The following is a 3,410-nucleotide window of genomic DNA, read 5'->3' as shown; positions in this document are numbered from 1 at the left end:
GTAAAAGAGCTATATTGACTATTTGATAAAAATAAAGCATATTACTAAGAAATATAATATGTGTCTCAAGAACTAGAAAGTTATGATTTACAAAAATCTATTAAATTCACAAAAAATGCCTTGAATTACATTCAATCTACAAAAATCTATTAAATCCACAAAAATATCCTAAATTCACAAAATAAGCATCTAATTTACATTGAAACCACAAAATACATTAAATCCACAAAAATCTTCTCAATTCACAAAAAAAAAAAAAAAAGCCCGAATTTCATTCAATCTACAAAAATCTATTAAATCCACAAAAATATCCTAAATTGACAAAATAAGCATTTGATTTACATTCAAGCCACAAAAAACATTAAATCCACAAAAATCTTCTAAATTCACAAAAAAAATGCAATAAATTACATTCAATCTACAAAAATTTATTAAATCCACAAAAATATCCTAAACTCACAAAATAAACATCTGATTCACATTCAAGCCACAAAATAAATTAAACAGAAATGCTTCATGCCGGTTGGGCTGTAAATGAGATAAAAACAGCCCTCCATTCATGTAGTGCCACGTAGGAAAAAGTAGTGTTAGACAAATGGGGTCAACCATAGGGAATCATCAATTCATAACCCGATTTTCGTCTGTTTCTGCTTTGAGATAAGTCTGCCAAGCCCTTCTCGCATAGCCCTTCTCCCGGACGCCCCATCTCAGCACGACGCTGACGAACGCCTCGCAGCATAATGCCGACAGACCAATGCATCTCAGCACTGTCCGTAGCTCAGCATGACCCCGAAAGTGTAGAAGACGAGAAATGGACGTGAAGTCGAGTGGGAGAAATCGACGTGAAGCCGACTGGGAGAAATTGACGTGAAAAGCTCAGCACCTTCCCAGTCTGAAGCCGATGGCGAGGCCGACGGATGCCTCCCAGCACAACGCCTACGGACCAACGCATCTCACGGCCCATCCGCAGCTCAGCATGACGCCGAGAGTGTAGACGACGAGAAATCTACGTCTTATCAGTCTGAACCCGACGCCGAGGCCGACGTCGCTGCCCCTCTGCCGCTGTTATCACCCCCTGATTTTTCATGGCTGAAAGTCAGGTAGAACGCTAATCCCCTGTAATTCGGTCTGAGTATTTCATTTCAATTTTAGAACAGCCACGACCCATGTTAACTGTAAATTTAGACCAAATATTTCACTGTAATCCATCTAATTCGGTGTGAATACTTGACTATTTCAGTATAATCCATCTAATTTGGTTTGAATATTTCACTATTTCACTATAATCCATCTAATTTAGTTTGAATGTTTCATTGTAATCCATATAATTTAGTTTGACTATTTCAGTGTAATCCATCTAATTTGGTCTGAATATTTCACTATAATATTTTAGAACGCTAATCCATTTTTCAATTCAGTCTAAGATAAAGTTTATGCAACGATAGCCCATGTTATTGATTAGAAGCTTACCGGTTCTTATTGGTTCAATGAGAAAAATAAATAAGTTTTGATATTCGTATTTTTTTGTATCAAGAATGGTGTTGCCCCATGTTAGATAGATTTATAATTTCAATATTTAATGTGGTTGTTTTTGAATAACTATTGAATTTATAATGTCGTGGTTTTTTATGAAAGGAAACAATTTATTGGGTTGATAGTGATGAAGTTGAAGCTGAAAGTGTTGATGGACAATGTGATGTTAATGTTGAAGATTGTGTGAATGTTGAAGATTTTGTGAATGTTGATGATTTTGTGAATGTTGAAGATGGACTAAATCTTGAAGAACGAGTGAATTTGGAAGATTTGAGTAGTAGTCCTTTGGAGCCATTTATTGGCATGATATTTGACGATGTGGAAGATGCACAAGCTTTTTACAAGGCATATGCAAGATGGAAAGGTTTTGCGATTCGGACAAATCATACTCGGTTGTCGAAAGATGACAAAAAGCTTTGTGCAGTAGACTATGTTTGCACAAGGGAAGGATTTTGGCGGGTAAGTAGGAAAGAAAAAGAACGAACAATTCTTGAACTTGCCGAGACAAAGATTGGTTGTAAAGCAATTATGAGAATAAAAAAAGATGGTGAAAAGTGGATGGTCAACAAGTTTGTAGTTGAACATAACCACATTCTACTTACACCAAGGAGTGCTAGTTTACTCCGTGGAAATAGAAAAGTTACTAAAGTCCAAAAAAAACTTATCATGACTTTGAATGAGTCTGGTGTACCAACAAGGAAGATTATGTCAGTGTTGAGTAAAGAATCAAGTGGTGACTTTAATGTTGGCTGTATAGGCAAGGATGTTGAAAATTAATTGGGAAACAAAAGGAGAAAAGTATTTGAAGAGGGGGATGCACAAATATTATATTCTTATTTTCTTGAGTGACAACTCATAGAATCTGGGTTTGTGTACTCCATGCAAGTTGATAAGGATGGGTGTATGGGAAGTTGTTTTTGGCCTGATACGTGTTCAAGAGCTGCATATCAGTACTTTGGAGATGTAGTTACATTTGATGCCACATACCTGACCAATATTTATAAGATGCCTTTCGTGCCATTTTCTGGAGTTAACCATCATCATCAGACTATAATGTTTGGTTGTGCCTTGTTAGTTAATGAAACAGCTGAATCATTACATGGTTATTGAGAACATGGCAAGAGGCAATGCTTGGTAAAGCCCCTTCAACGATAATTACCGATGATGACAAGGCAATGGCGAAGGCCATTGCTGAGATGCTCCGGAATTCAACTCATAGGTTGTGCTTGTGGCATATTTTACAGAAGTTTCCTGAACACTTGGCCCATGTTTATAACAAATTTCCTTACTTTGGCAAAGATTTTCGTCATTGCATCCATGAGACAATTACAGCTGATGAGTTCGAGCAAGAATGGGGTGGTATATTATCCAAGTATGAATTGGGAGAAAATAATTGGTTGCAAAGTCTTTACAGCCGACGGCATAAGTGGGTTCCGGCTTATTTGCATTCAACATTCTGTGCCGGTATGTCAACAACTCAAAGGAGTGAAAACATGAACAAATTTTTCAAGGATTATGTTCGTTCAAGCACTATGGTTAGTGACTTTGTGTATTAGTATGAAAAAGCTTTAGATGCATGTTACTTTAAAGAAAAAAAAAAAGATGTGCGGACAAATTCTTCTCGGGCGATCTTGAAGACACCTCTTCAAATTGAAGAAGAGGCGGCAATGGTTTATATAAGAAAGTCATTTATGATTTTCCAAGATGAGCTGTTCAATAGTTTACGGTACAAAGCAACAAAATTATCCAAATATAGTGAAAGAAAGACATATGGAGTGGCAATAAGTGGAAAAGAGAAACCACTTTACCATGTGACATTAGAGAATGGTGACGAACATGCAACATGTACATGCCATATGTGGGAGTTTATGCAACAT

The 3,410-nt window shown here is 36.6% G+C and overlaps 1 protein-coding gene across 1 annotated transcript; it reads left to right on the top strand.

Annotated features, from left to right (window-relative positions):
• Window positions 1-2,660: 2,660 nt before the first annotated feature.
• Window positions 2,661-3,089, top strand: LOC122277112 (protein FAR1-RELATED SEQUENCE 5-like). The gene has a single exon (XM_043086991.1). It carries the CDS (start codon window positions 2,661-2,663, stop codon window positions 3,087-3,089), a length of 429 nt encoding a protein of 142 aa, XP_042942925.1.
• Window positions 3,090-3,410: the final 321 nt, after the last annotated feature.

The sequence above is a fragment of the Carya illinoinensis genome, chromosome 9 (assembly GCF_018687715.1).
Source record: "Carya illinoinensis cultivar Pawnee chromosome 9, C.illinoinensisPawnee_v1, whole genome shotgun sequence".
Classification (NCBI taxonomy): domain Eukaryota; kingdom Viridiplantae; phylum Streptophyta; class Magnoliopsida; order Fagales; family Juglandaceae; genus Carya; species Carya illinoinensis.
The sequence above is the reverse complement of the archived record's forward strand: the minus strand, read 5'-3'. Positions and strand labels throughout refer to the sequence as shown.

Excerpts from the sequence above, each read along its gene's own strand:
- LOC122277112 (XM_043086991.1), top strand. The coding sequence starts at position 2,661 with ATGCTTGGTAAAGCCCCTTCAACGATAATTACCGATGATGACAAGGCA.